Source organism: Dama dama, chromosome 18 (assembly GCF_033118175.1).
Source record: "Dama dama isolate Ldn47 chromosome 18, ASM3311817v1, whole genome shotgun sequence".
Classification (NCBI taxonomy): Eukaryota; Metazoa; Chordata; class Mammalia; order Artiodactyla; family Cervidae; genus Dama; species Dama dama.
The window spans coordinates 88,877,483-88,889,648 of NC_083698.1; the positions used below are offsets into that span (position 1 = coordinate 88,877,483).

The window sequence follows — 12,166 nt, forward strand, 5'->3', positions numbered from 1 at the left end:
ACACTTTCAAAAAGTTCTCGTGAATAAGAAAAGGGAACAAATTTTGTGATGAGTGACAGAAATAGAGAGCTAAATTTAATAACCAACAGGGGATTAGAATCCAGAATATGAATACACAGAGAGGGAGAGAAATCCAATAAAGACAATAGAAAAATGGTCAAAGAATATGAATAGGAATTCACAGAATAGAAAACCATATGGTCAATAAATATATGAAAAGATATATAATTATGTTAGGAAATAGGGAAAAGCAAAATGATGAGGTATTATTCAACAATCATCATGGACTTCTCTGGTGGTCCAGTGACTAAGACTCCGAGTTCCCAATGCAGGGGACCCAAGTTTGCTCCCTGGTCAGGGAACTAGATCCCACATGCCACAACTAAGACTTGGCACAGCCAAAAAAAAATCGTCAGATGCAAAATTTTAAAGTCTGGGGATGGTGAGGGTGCAGAAAAGTGAGTACTTTTTATACATTTGATACATTGTTTGGCATGCAGGAACAGAGTATAAAATTGGAAAGCAGTTTTGGTCATATCTAGCAAAGTTGAATTCACACATATATGACCCAACAACTCGGGTACACTTTAAAGAAACTCTTGGGCCCAAGAAAACACTTAGAAAGATGTTTATTGTCATCATTAGGAACAATTGAAAACAACTTAAGGGAATGGATAAACTGTAGTATATCAATATATTAGCTACAGTATAGTCATTAAAATAATTGATCTGTATTAGTATGCTTCAGTGTCAATAAATATTAGAAATATGTTGAGAGGTAGAAGAAACAGTGACAAAATAATTTATACATGCATCCAAAAAACTGCTTAAATACCTAATGCTGATTCATGTTGATATATGGCAAAAACCATCACAATATTGTAATTATCCTCTAATTTTAAAAAAAAAGCATTGTTATGAGAATAAACAACTAGAAACAAGGGAGGGAAAACTGCTTAAACACACAAGTCTTAATATGTATCTAGAAGTCTACTTGCACACTTGATTGAGAACCGTGTCAGTTGAATGAATGGATCTGCTCATCACACTGCTTTTCATGTAAAATATTGAAAAACTTATCAAAAAATGCTCCTAAGGAAAAATAAAAACACTCCTAAGTAAAAATAATTCATACAATATGATCCTGCTTGGATAAAAGCTTTAAGAACAGAACAATGTCATGTGTTGTTGACAGGCATGTACACATATACTAAAAGTATAAAAATAGGCATGTGAAGCATACACACCAGTTTCATCATAGCAGTTATCTCTAGAGAGGGAAATAAGACCAGGGAGGAAGAAGGGACTTTAGATGTCTGAAACAGATATGACAAGTTTTAACACTTGTTTAATCTGTAAAGATAAACACAGTGTCTTTTATGTATTCTATATTTACCTGTAGTGTATTAAAGTTCATGATCTAAAATTTAAAAATAAGACAAAAGCAAAGGTCAGTACCTAAGAGCTTTTCTCCCTTTTTTGAGTGGGTTTGTGCCCTACTCTTAAAAAATATAAATCTACACTACTCACTAATGACTGAAGAATTTCACAATCAGAGCCGAGATTTGCTTCTGGTCACTCTGGGACTGGAACTCAGAATGCAAAAGCCCTGGCTCCCAGACAAGGTATTTCTTGACCAGTAAGACAGCTGGCTGGAACATAAGGGAATGTCTCTTGCTTTGTGAATTATCTGTGGCCTAGTTAAATTTCCAGCCAGGATCTTGGGGAAGAGAGTTTTGAGGAAGCATCTCTTGACTTAATGACTACTTCTTCATTCTCTGTAAGACAAGAGTACTGATGAAATATTCTGATGTGAGCATGTGTAGGTAGGAAAGGGTGTCTTTTTTTCTCAAAAGCTCTCTGCATTTTGTACTGAGAGGCTGTTGTCAGCAAAGATTTTAACTAGATTTTCCTGGGCACAGGCGGCCCTTTGACAATCAAAGCTGCTTATACATGGTTTGATGCTGTTTCTGCCCAGGTGGCCGTGGGCGGCAATGTAAACTTCTATACCTTTCGAGGAAACTCCACAGGGAGAGAATGAACTGGCTGCAACCCCAAAGAGCCCTCTAAAATTTACATCCTCTCCAGCCCTCACCCTGGCTCCTTGAATAGCACAAGGATCTGGCATCTAAATTTCAGGAGTTGTATTGTCCACTTTCCCTAGAGACAAGATAGTTCCAGTCTAGCTTGACAACCAGAAAGGGATGCAGCCCTAAGAAACAGGAGTGATGACATTAAGCCTTTTCTGTCCTAGCTCTCCTCCTGGCCCTCAGCAAATGTCGAAGGCTGCCTTCTCTGCCGTAGCAGCCAGCTGGCAGGAGGAGGACAGGTTTGATGCTTTAATCACCCAGGGACACAAGTGGCTATTTTTAACCTCCGAAAAGGAGGAAGCTAGCTCTGGATTGAACTGGACACAAGAACGTGTTGGAAGCTTTAGCTTTTTCATGCCACTGTCTCCATCCCAGGCCCCTTCTGTAAAGATCTGCTAAATGTTTGTGATTCTGTCCTGTCTTTCCTGCCACAGAACTGTACAGCTACACCGAAAACCCAGAATTTACCACTAACAGGAGGTGTTTTGAAGAGGATTTCAAGACCCAAGGTGATCCCAGATCCTTATTCATTGAGATCTGCTTTTTCTGTCCATAATATCCCAGGCTGATCTAGGAAAAGCCTAAAATAAAGTTTGATCCTTCTTTATCCTCTCCACAGCGATATAATTTCTCTGTTCCTCTTGCATATGGGTCACAGAGTTTTCTATATCAAGTAGAGAAGTCATAGAGTGGAAGCAAGAGAAGCCTGAGCTGGGGCCTTTTCTCTGATGTCAAAGGAGTGAGGAGGTGGGGGTGGACTGCTGTCCTGTTGCCTAGTAACCCTGTGCCCAGCCTGGTCTTTGACCTTAGCATTCAACCCGTCTCCACTCTGCCTCACTCCTGATACCATCAGGAGTAATAATTTCATGTGCCCACACTGTGACCCACTCAGACCTCCATTTCCTTACCTGGTCAGTGTCAATTCAGTGTTCAGCTTGGCACATGTGTGGTGAGTATCCATTTCGTGCCAGAGATGCAGGAAGCAGGGGTAGAGGTAAATTAACAGTATCTTCAAAGAAATTATAGTTAGATAGCAGAGGGGAAATGTGTACGTCCTAAAACTAGCTGAGGCCAAGAGGAAAATGAGTAGTGTCATTAGAGAAGTAAAAAGTATCATGGGCAAAGCTTCTGGCTGGAGCATTAGTGGAAAAGAGGTGATTTTGTACTGAACTTGTAACGATGTATAGGAATTGGATATGTAGGGAGACAGAGGGGAGTCCTTGAGGAAAGACAGAAAGATAGAGGGGGTGTGGAGGAAGACAAGGCTATAGAGTGGGTTCAGGCAAGAACATCTGGTTTCTTACTTTTCCCATTCCTTATTCTTTGTCAGCTCAGTAAAGCTTTTGAAGAGAAGAATTTGTTGGTGGGGGCTGGCATCAAAGGTGCATACATTCCCAGAAGCCTTTCCAAGAAGGGGAGGCAACAGCTGACACTGCACCTGTATGGCCTTCTGTCCCCAGTGCAGGGTGAGGAGTGGCTGGAGTTGGAGGAAGATGCCCAGAAGGCCTACGTGATGGGACTCCTAGACCGGCTGGAGGTGGTCAGTAGGGAACGGAGACTGAAGGTGGCCCGAGCCGTTCTCTATCTGGCCCAAGGTGAGCAGCCACCCTTGCCAACCTGAGAGGGGTGGAGACTGGGGAGAGAGATGGTGTTATCAGGACTAGGATGACTCAAGTCATACTGGGAAAGCCAGGTCCCTGCCTCACGAGGACAATCGTGTCGTGTGCTAGGACTGTAGCCTTGTACTTACACAAAAAGGAGATAGTAGTAGATCCTGCTCTGGATCCCTTGGAATCAACCTTAATCTTTCCAGGCGTGCCAGGATTTCTTACAGGGTTCTTTTTTTCCTTAACCTGGGCTGTAATTGTTTATAGAGAGGGTCCTTGTGGCCAGAGCTGACAGTGTACCACCACCATCTGAGCTTGCTTTCTCCAGGTGTGGCCTGGCTCTGACAGGAGATGCAAGGGGGGATGCCACCAATTTACACATTGTTTCTCATTGGTGTTTACATGGTCCAAGCCAACACAGCAGCAGGAGAGGATGCTGTGAGTGATTTGTCACTGAGATGATCAGAGCTTGGTGAGATTAACTGATGAAAGCTTCCCAGAAGATACCTGTGAGCCAGGTGTTGGAAAGAGAAATGAGATAGCTTAGCTGAAGTAGTAAAAGAAAGCCCTGAGATAGTAAATAACAGGATTGTTGGCAGAACCAACTAATTAAAAGCTTTAAAAAAAAAAAAAAACTAAAAAAAAAATCATAAATGGAGAGGAAAGAAAGGTATCTGGCGAAGGAAAAACTGTAGCAAACAAGGCAGTGCCCAGCCTTATCTCTTGGGTCCGGTGCCTTGGCCAAGTTCCAGCTGCCAGTCCCTTCATCTTTTTGCCTGAGGGCTTTCTATGCAGCCCACAGAAGAACTGGGGGGCTCATGTGCTCCCCTTATCCAGTGCATTCCTCAGCACGTGCCAGGAGTTAGTGGGCAAACAGCCCGACCGCCTCAGCCCTCTTGGGTGGGACGATTCCAAGTTGTTTGTTTTATACTGTTCTCCAGAGCTTCTCCCCACTTGGGATTGAGTTCTTAGCTGCCTTCTCTTCCCTATGTCACTTCCCCACTTCTCTACTGATGGCTCCTGGGATCAACTCTCAATAAACTACTTGCACTTGAATCCTTGTCTCTGCACTTCCTTCTCAGGGAACTCACTTAAGACAGCCCACCTATGAGCACATTAGACCTCACCCTGCAGACTGCTTCTCCTTTCCCCTGCCTCATTCTGGGAAGTTCTGGGCGGCTCCTGCCCTACCTTTGTCCATCTAATTGTTGGGTAGAGTGTTAGAAGATAGTCTTAAGATCATGGGGCAAGGTGGAAAGAACTGGGATAACCCCCTGCCCCTCAACCTCTGTGGCCCTGTCTGGTCCTTTAGGCACTTTTGGGGAATGTGACTCAGAGGTCGATGTGCTCCACTGGTCCAGGTACAACTGCTTCCTGCTCTATCAGATGGGGACCTTCTCGGCCTTCCTGGAGCTACTCCACATGGAAATCGAGTGAGAAGCCTTCGGGGAGGGCTGGCCACCCCCTTCCTTGAAGGTTGCCTCATGTCCTAAGCTGGTTCCTTCACTGTAGAGCCGCCTTTTTTCACACTTCAGTCCAGAGCCCACTGACAGTTCCCCTCCAGCAGCCATGCTTGCTGGTAGTCTGTCCTCTTCCCTGAGGTTGGGCTCATCAGCAGCTTCTGCCCCATGTACAGCTTCAGTACTGGGCTTCAGGGGCCTATCCTGTGTTGTTTTTTTATTCAGACACCTTCTCAGCTCAGCCTCCCTCTGGAATGAAGAAAACCATTCTCCCTGAGAACATGACACAGAGGGACCAGACCAGTTCCCATGGCTGTGCCCAGTTCTTTCCCCCATGGTTATAGCTTCAAAGGAAGGTGGCCTTATCTACTGCTCCCACTCTAGTGACCCCCACATGTTGATTGCCTGGTGGCTCAGATAGTAAAAAAGAAATCCACCTACAATGCAGGAGACCCAGATTAGATCCCTGGGTCAGGAAGATCCCCTGGAGAAGGAAATGGCAGCCCACTCCAGTATTCTTGCCTGGGAAATCTCATGGACAGAGGAGTCTGGTGGGCTACAGTCCATTGTGCCGCAAAGAGTCGGACACGACTGAGCAACTAAGACTTCATATTGTCTCACCCTATCACTCAGATGTTTTAGATGGGGTTAATTCTGTTTATTATTCACCAAGCATTGTTTTGTGTCTAGCACAGTGCTAGACATGATGGGGATTTTAAGACAAGTGAATAGCATAGACCCTACCCTTTCTTGTCTTCACTGTAGATAAGGATTTGCTGAGGTAGCAGGAAGAATTCTATAGGCTCCTCTACCTTAAACCAATTTCTTTAGCTACATGGACAGGGAATGGCAGGTACTCATATTTGTGCATATGGTAAGAGTGGAGTACAGGGAGTAAAGAGGCCTAATGGGTTCCTGTTTTCTCCCTCGTCCCTGTGGCAGCAACAGCCAGGCCTGTAGCAGTGCTCTTCGGAAGCCAGCCATCTCCATTGCTGACAGCACAGAGCTCCGGTGAGTAGGGCTGCCCACGGGATTGGAACAGGGGATCATTAGCGATGGGTAACCTTTGCCCAGATTTCAGATGCTCCCAGACCGCTAGAAGTTCCTAATTCTGCTGGATTGGGCCCCCACAGAGACCATGCCTGAGGTCTCAGACCACAGACTGGAAACTGCCATGGGAACCTCTTGTGACCCTTCTGTAACCTCAGGGTGCTGCTGAGTGTCCTGTACCTAATGGTGGAAAATATCCGCCTGGAGCGAGAGACAGACTCCTGTGGGTGGAGGACAGCCCGGGAGACCTTCCGCACCGAATTGAGTAAGAAGTGGCACGCAAGGAGCCTAGAGCAGACGGGAAGCATAGCATCTGCTCAAGAGGGACAAACAAGTTTTCTTTTGTCTTCTTCTTCTTTTTAAGAATTAACATCCCTTCTTTTAGGACAGAGATTCTTTGTGGCAGGCATGATGACCTGGCTTGAATGCCCCTCTGTCTGTGAGCTAGGCCCACTCATATATCTTCTCTGTATTTTGGTTTTCTTTATTTCTATAAGTGGGAAGTCATCCATCTCCCCTTCTATCACAAATCCCACATGAAAAAATGAGGTGACTTACCTTGAAAATATAAGTTGGTGTTGCCCTCAGTCAGGGATGAGATATGAAGACCTTTGAGATTTTTAAAAATACATTTGTTGATGCGGGAAGGTGAGTTGTAATCTACAAAATGTTTGAGTTCCTCAGCCAGAAAGCATCTTTATTACTGTTAACTTCTAGTTTGACATCCACCCCCAAGCATTTTACCTCCACGACCTCTCTTATCCTGCCCTTGATGGGGAGGGGGGGGGGGGTGGGGGCGGGGCGGAGGGGCGGGGGTGGGCGTGTTCCCCAAAGAGGCTCTCTAAGCCTCCATCTAAGAACCAAGTTCTCAGATTCTTTGCGAGGAGGTGAGTGCCTTCCTCCGTGTGTCCAGAAGCAGAGTTACAGGAACTGGGTTTCAGCGGCTTCATCTTCACTTTCTCACTTGCCTCTCTCCGCACCTCCCAGGCTTCTCCACGCATAATCAGGAGCCTTTTGCCCTTCTCCTTTTCTCTATGGTCACCAAGTTCTGCAGCGGCCTGGCTCCCCACTTCCCCATAAAGAAGGTCCTGCTTCTGCTCTGGAAAGTAGTCATGGTGAGTGGCTGATTCTTTCCCTCTCCCATCTCATCAGATAGGCAGTGCCTTCTGCCACTGCAGTTTTTTCTAGTCTGATTCCAGGAGGCTGGAGCTACGCAGAATAACAGGGCAGCTGTTAGCCAGTGGAGGGGCAATAGGGCTGTCCTGGAGAAATCAGAGGTTCTGTTTTGGGGCAGGTTACCTATTTCTGTTGGACTGATGGGAGATGCCACTTTTCGAGGTGGGGTGTTATTGCACCTCTCCCTGATAGAGCTAATGTTTCGTGCAAAGAACACTGGCTGAGAGGTGGGAGATCTGACCTCTGTTGATGCTGAGGAACCTTGGGCAATGCTCTGTGTCTCAGTTTCTCTAGCTGTAAAGTGTAGGGTTTAGTGCCTGCTCTCCATCCAGATAGAGGATTTGCTTTCATAAAACGAAGTCCTTGGAAGTGTTTGGTTGCAGTTTTGTTACTAATTATTCAACCTGATTCTTCCTCTTTGGCTCCCACCCCACAGAACTAGCTGAACAACCTACCCTCCAGGGCAGGCCTTGAGAGATTCTAGGGGTGTATAGTATCAGATGTACTCCTAAAATGGGGTATATTTTCCTGTTTTTATCCCCCAGTGGAGGCCTTCAGTAGTCCCTTTCCTAATTTCTGGGGATGTTTCCAGCCCTGGGTCGGTAAATAATACTTTGTCCTGACCCCTGAGCTCTAAGGGATAGTAGCCACCTCTGAGACTGGGCCCAGTCTCCACATTCTTTTTGCTTTCTCCTGTTGTATTACTTCCTAATTAAGGAGGGTAAGAACCCCAAGAGGGGACTAGAGACTGTGATTCTTCTCTCCGTCTACACTTCCTGACCTTGCTCTCTGACTTATTTCCTCTCTTCTCTGCCCCTTTCCTGTTCAAACCTCAGTTTACCCTCGGTGGATTTGAGCATCTGCAGGCTCTCAAAGTACAGAAGCGGGCGGAACTGGGCCTGCCTCCACTGGCGGAGGACAGTATCCAGGTGGTGAAGAGCATGCGGGCTGCCTCCCCGCCCTCCTACACCCTCGACCTGGGGGAGTCTCAGCTGGCACCTCCACCCTCCAAACTGCGAGGCCGCCGTGGTTCTCGAAGGGTACGGACTAAAGCAGACAATGGTGGTGTGGCACTGGCTGGCCAAAAGTCGAGATTCTAAGCAGCTCTGGATATGTTAGGAAAGAGCAGCAATGACTCTGCTGTCTTACCCCTGAGCAGCCCTGTGACCAACCTGAAATCTTGGAGACTATACTTTGGCTTCTGTCCCCAAGTCCTGATGGAGTCCTGGCTGTCAAGATGTCACACTGTGATATCACTTCATAGAACCACGTCTTACTAAGGATCATTGACCTAGACCTCAGTGCCTGGAGCCCCCTAGCATGCCAAACAACAGTTGGGGTATAATCCTGGCCATAGGTACCTGGTAGAGGCACTTGATCATTTTCTTCTCAGTAAGAAGTTTTACTCTGAGCCAGCCATACTCCCCTCTGGCCTTGAAACCAGAGGCTTACATTTAAAGATGACTGGCTAGGCGTCTAGATAGTCTGCGTCCCTAGAAAGGTCACAGGTACAACTTGCACTGAGACCTGACCATGCTCCCAAGAGCTCGCCCGCCTGATCTACCTGACTTCACCAGCTACAGGTGACGGGTCCAGACAGTCACACTCAGTAATCTAGTTGACATTATCTGCAGCGTGATATTTTTTTAACCTTTATTTTTTGTTTTACGAAGTAATGCTTACTCATTATAGAAAATTTAGAACAAGTATAAAAATGTGAAAAGGGAGAAAAAAAAGTCTTCCCCAATCTTGACAACCAGAAGCAGTCACTGTTAACTTTTTGGCCTATTTCTGTCCAGTCTTTTTTGTCTTTCTGTGACAAGACTTAAAATTCCAAACTCGATTCCCTCTGCCTAGCAGCAAGCTCCCATTCTCCTCTTCCTCAGTCAGCCAGCTGGTGTATGCTCACAGAAGGCAAATTAATTGAATGTTCACCTAAGGGGAGCATAATTAGGAAGGAAAGTGCAGGCAAAAAAAAAAAAAGCATCAGTGCTTTCTGAAAGCTAAGTGTGACTTTGGGATTATCTGTGCTCTCCCAGCCGTTGGTGTGGTTGCTTGAGAGAGCTTCCTGTCCTGGAATTGGGCCTGGTAGGTACAGTAGGGTTGAGATGGGAAGAGAAAGTTCTCACTAGGGGTGGTTTCTTACTCCGTGTTCCATGAAGTCAGCAGCCTGGGGGTAGTGGGTAGTCTCAAACAAGGATGCCCAGACTGAGATTTCTGGACACCTTCCCTCTCTCCTTCTACCCACCCTCCTCGCCCCCCAGCAACTCCTTACTAAGCAGGACAGCTTGGACATCTACAACGAACGAGATCTCTTTAAGACTGAGGAACCAGCCACAGAGGAGGAAGAGGAATCTGCCAGCGATGGAGAACGCACTTTGGATGGAGAGTTAGACCTGCTAGAGCAGGACCCTCTAGTACCCCCTCCACCCTCACAGGCACCCCTCTCTGCTGAGCGGGTGGCCTTTCCCAAGGGCCTACCCTGGGCCCCGAAGGTCAGGTAGGCTTGATAACACCAGGGACCCCGGGTTTTGGGGTTCCAGTCACTGGAGGTTGAGGGTGGAGTGGTCTGTGTATTCAAGGCTCAGTAAGCTGGGCTGTGAGTTAGAACTCCTGGGTGGGGAGTTCCCTTTATTGGCTTCCCTTGCTGTTCTAGTTTTCCATCTGGAGGGGTGGGAGCCCAGTAAGTTTCTCTCTCTCAAGGTTTGCTATTCTTCCCTTCTCTGGGATTTGTCTGTCCACCATCCTCTCAGACAGAAGGACATTGAGCACTTCTTGGAGATGAGTAGGAACAAGTTCATCGGATTCACTCTGGGGCAGTAAGTGACTGGATGGTCAGAACTGGCTATATAGAGGGGTTCTTAGGGGCCAGAGGAGTGGGTGGCTTGAAATGAGAGATGTTGCCTAGTTGTGATACAACCCAGAGCCTTGGGCAGATCCCATTGACTGCTTTGGATTCTTGCCATGAAGTATTGTCCTTCCAGTTTTCTAGAACTTTTATGTTCTCAGCCAGGTATAGGATGTTGATCAAGTCATTTCCCTATGGGAATCAATTTCCTCATCAGCGTGTTATGAGATGGTCCCTACAGGCTCTTTCCTAGACAATTCTGTGAAGAAGCCACATGGTGGGAACAGATCCAGTCTTTCCCCATCTCCCTACCTTCATGAATCCTCACTGGTCACTGCAAAGCTTCAGAAACCATTCTTACTGCTGTTTTGCTGTCAAAAGTGTTGTTGGGCAACATGCCCTTTTAAATAGGAACCTACTCCAGACAAAGTGAGTCCCCACTAGACTATACAGAAATCCTAAGTTACAGGGACTCTTCTCTGTGCCATTGTTTTTTTTGTGTCCTGAAGCAATAATGAGGGACCTGATAACTTGCAAAGAAAGATCCAGGCGACCAGAAGGTGAAAGTGGCCTGGTCTGTGTGACTCCAGGAGTATAGGTAGTTCTCTGTACTTCTGACCTTTATGTATCTTGTGTTCACAGGGACACAGATACTTTGGTTGGATTACCCAGGCCCATTCACGAGAGTGTGAAGACCCTCAAGCAGGTGAGCAGGTTGGGCTGTCAGTCTTCAGAGATAGGGACCCATCAGTACAAATTGGATGGCCCCCAGTAGGGTCCTGGGTCCTGGGTGGGGCTCTTCCACTAGACATGTTCTGAACCTGTTATTCTGTATTTCCTCTGCAAGGGTTTTGGCCAAGCAGATAAAAAATCAGGTCTCTCCCTACCTATTCAGTGTCCTACATTTAGATGGATGAAAAAGTTATCTTTTCTTCTCTCGTTGCTTTTCCCTCCTCCTACCCTACTCTCCCTCTTCCCACTTATCACTTCCTTTCCTCTCACTTCTCCCTCCTTAGAGGCTCAGTAGCTTCCACAGGCCCAGGATCAAGTAGCAGTCTGCTCTATCCAGAGTGTATGTGAGGACAAGTAAGAGTAGTCTATTCCCTGCACAGATGTTGAGCCCAGCCTCACCTCGTCATTATCACTCCGTTCACACATGCACACACATACAGGCATCTGCAGCAGAGCTCTCAGAGCAGTGGTCCTAGGCCTGGGCTTGTTCTTTTCTTCCCTTTGCACTTTGGTTGAAGGTAGATGCTAAGGTATTTGCTGCCCATCCAATGTGGAAATATGAAATAAATAAAAATACTGTATTAAAGAACTTTGCTGATGTTCATGATGCAAAGGTCAGGAAGACTCCTGCCTTCAAAGAGTGCATGGTTTATTTGAGGTGACAGATCCATAAATAGGGCAATTCCTCATCATTGGGGAGGTTAAACAAGAGGCTGGTACACATGTGATCGAGGCCCTCAGCCCCTTGTTGACATCTTGTGTTCCCAGCACAAGTACGTCTCCATTGCAGATGTTCAGATCAAGAATGAGGAGGAGCTGGAGAAGTGCCCCATGTCTTTGGTGAGTCCAGGGAAAGCCTGCACAGGGGGAGGTCTCTGCAGTGCTGTCAGAGAACTGGTGTGTTTGCTGCGGGACTCTTACTGCACACTAGGCAAACACGGTCTCTACTTTCACAATAAAGCTGGAGAAAAGCAATAGTTATTAAGAAACAAAGATTTTCAGAGAATGGTAGAGACAGTTAAGAAAATTGAAATAGGATGACATACCATGTAGTAGACTACTTTAGCTTGGGCGGCCAGGGTATGTAGACCTCTGAGAAGGTGACAGTTAACCAAGATCTGAGGTACAAGAAGGAGCTGGCCATAAGAAAATCAAGGCAAAAAGCATTCCAAGCAGAGAGAACAGCCTTATTAAAGGTAAGAG

General features: G+C 46.3%; 1 protein-coding gene across 4 annotated transcripts in view; it reads left to right on the top strand.

The window, feature by feature from the left end:
- The window catches only part of STRIP2 (striatin interacting protein 2), a 46,796-nt gene that overhangs the window by 6,041 nt on the left and 28,589 nt on the right, over positions 1–12,166 (top strand). For 3 of the 4 annotated variants that reach the window (XM_061165769.1, XM_061165772.1, XM_061165771.1), the window contains 11 exons: positions 2,525–2,599; positions 3,551–3,685; positions 5,010–5,130; positions 6,100–6,168; positions 6,366–6,472; positions 7,195–7,322; positions 8,220–8,423; positions 9,648–9,883; positions 10,137–10,202; positions 10,874–10,937; positions 11,732–11,803. In XM_061165769.1, coding sequence (XP_061021752.1) covers positions 2,525–2,599; positions 3,551–3,685; positions 5,010–5,130; positions 6,100–6,168; positions 6,366–6,472; positions 7,195–7,322; positions 8,220–8,423; positions 9,648–9,883; positions 10,137–10,202; positions 10,874–10,937; positions 11,732–11,803 — 1,277 coding nt within the window. The remainder of the gene's footprint in view (positions 1–2,524; positions 2,600–3,550; positions 3,686–5,009; positions 5,131–6,099; positions 6,169–6,365; positions 6,473–7,194; positions 7,323–8,219; positions 8,424–9,647; positions 9,884–10,136; positions 10,203–10,873; positions 10,938–11,731; positions 11,804–12,166) is intronic. The other variant, XM_061165770.1, reaches the window with a different exon arrangement.